Here is a 2,016-nt window from a genome sequence, read left to right as displayed (position 1 = left end):
CAGAAAGCCTCATCTCCCTTTCTTGGAATGGCTGGGGAGTTCAAACTGCTGTATTTTGAGAAATGTGAAATATTGAATGTGTGTGTGTGTGTGTGTGTGTATTTAAGGCAGTCATCCAGCCCAAGCTTACTCGCTTGTGCTGGCTGGATTCTGCCACTTGCTAATTGTGTCGCCCTAGGGGGCGCTGTTGCACCCTTCTGTCCATTTGTCTCACCTGAAAAATAGAGTTGGAACATCTGTGGCTTCTACTGAAGATGGACTGGCCATTTATTTGTAAAGCACCTTGCCTTGTAACTGGCACGTGGTGGTTACCTAGCTCTATGGCTAATGCTTACCACTACTGACAGCAATCTAGGCTGCAAATCAGGACGTAGACCTGGATTCTAAGACCTGACTTGGATTCTTGGCCAAGACGTGTCTTCTCTCTATGCCTCAGTGGCCTTCTATAGAACATGAGCGCAATAGGCTGAAGACCCTCTACTCTGCTCATTTGCCCACAGTTTGGAAGTGCTTGCGGGGTGTCCCCTTCTGGGCTAAAGGTAGAGGCAGAGGCTACAGATCCAGCTCTACCTTCAGAGATGGCTCAGTCTCTGGGAGATAAAGCCCCACCCCAGGGGGCATGCGCTGTGATCAGCTGCCTGCCAGTTTGCTATGCAGTGGTGGCTTGTGTCTTGCTCCGATACAGGAAAGCCTGCTATCAAGATTTCGAGGAGGGTGGAACACAGCAACTACACTGAAGATGGCCGCGTTCTGTTCTGTTGTGCGTGAGTGGAACCCACATGATGGCACTAAGAGCAACCACGACAGGAGGCTGATCTTGGTAGGCATGTTTCCAGACCAAGACAGACTAGCAGGAAAGGCCTGGTGATCTACTTCTGAAAAAATTGGCTCACGAAAACTTCACAGCTCTCCCTAAAATATTGCCTGCTATGGCCCTGGAAGAGGACCATTGGTATGGGCTCCAAACACATGGCAGCCGGCCGCCACACTGGCCTGGACGGTGCTGACACAATGAAGACACGTAATGTTTCCTTCCGTTGGATATAAGGCCACCCTGGGTCAGAGCTGACCCGATAGCCACTGATACTGATAAGTGTATCTGGGCACCCGGAGGGCAGGCCCTTTCCAGCTGCAGACTACTGAGCAGATGTCCCACCACCTCTGCAGGCCTTAGAACACTTGAAGACATTGCCCAATGGTTCCCGTCCGGGTAAGGCGAGACAAGAGGCTGGGTACCTGGTGTTGAATCAGGGTCGGCAGGGGAAGTAGAATATCACACCGAGAACAATTCCTCAGAATGTCGTAGGCTGTCTCATCTCCTCCAGGTGAGGTGGGCCTGGACCAGCGCTCCGTCTTGGAAGGCAGCTCCTGGGCTTTATGCTTGCCTCCCCACGACCGCGGTGTGGACCTTCCAGCACGCGGCAGTCGCTGGGCCTTTTGTGTCTTTGGCCGGACAACTTGCCCTCCGGTGGGAGTCTGATCCACAGCAGAAGGGCTTGGAAGGGCTGAGGAAGAACTTCCTGGCTTCCCAGATAAAGACCATTTTGCCAACGCAGAGACTGGACAACCATTCTCCTGCAATTGTGAGCGATACATCACATTGAGAAACAAAAGTGACTTCAGTCTTCATGGTCAGCTGGATGATACAGTAGGCAGGTTACTCTGAAAATACCTCTGACACCTAGACTGGAGGAAGCCAGGCACATGCTCATTCCAGGGCATCGTGGACTTTTCACAAGAGCAAAGCCAGCTTCCACACTCCCAGAAAGAAGGGTTGATGGGTCAAGTGCAGAAGTTGACACTTTGGTTTCCAGAGCTGCGGAGCTCATCTGCTGGCAAAGGACTTGGATGAGATGCCCACTTCACACCAGCCTGTGTGATCATGAGGTGCCGAAGGGATCAGTTATCAGGCATCAAAGAACAAAAAATCATAACATTGTGTGCTCACCTCCATGATACGATCGCTGAAGACAAATGGGTGCATAAGCAAATGTGGCGAAAAAAGCGGATGGTGCC

General features: G+C 51.6%; 1 protein-coding gene across 1 annotated transcript in view; it reads right to left on the bottom strand.

Annotated features, from left to right (window-relative positions):
* The window catches only part of XAF1 (XIAP associated factor 1), a 15,507-nt gene that overhangs the window by 3,333 nt on the left and 10,158 nt on the right, over positions 1-2,016 (bottom strand). Inside the window, exon 6 of the mRNA XM_045293524.1 lies at positions 1,237-1,575. Coding sequence (XP_045149459.1) covers positions 1,237-1,575 — 339 coding nt within the window. The remainder of the gene's footprint in view (positions 1-1,236; positions 1,576-2,016) is intronic.

The sequence above is a fragment of the Echinops telfairi genome, unplaced genomic scaffold, assembly GCF_000313985.2.
Source record: "Echinops telfairi isolate 266 unplaced genomic scaffold, ASM31398v2 ScPeMD7_2010;HRSCAF=2546, whole genome shotgun sequence".
NCBI classification, from domain to species: Eukaryota; Metazoa; Chordata; class Mammalia; order Afrosoricida; family Tenrecidae; genus Echinops; species Echinops telfairi.
Note: the sequence above shows the minus strand (reverse complement) of the source record. Positions and strands in the feature narration are given on the sequence as shown.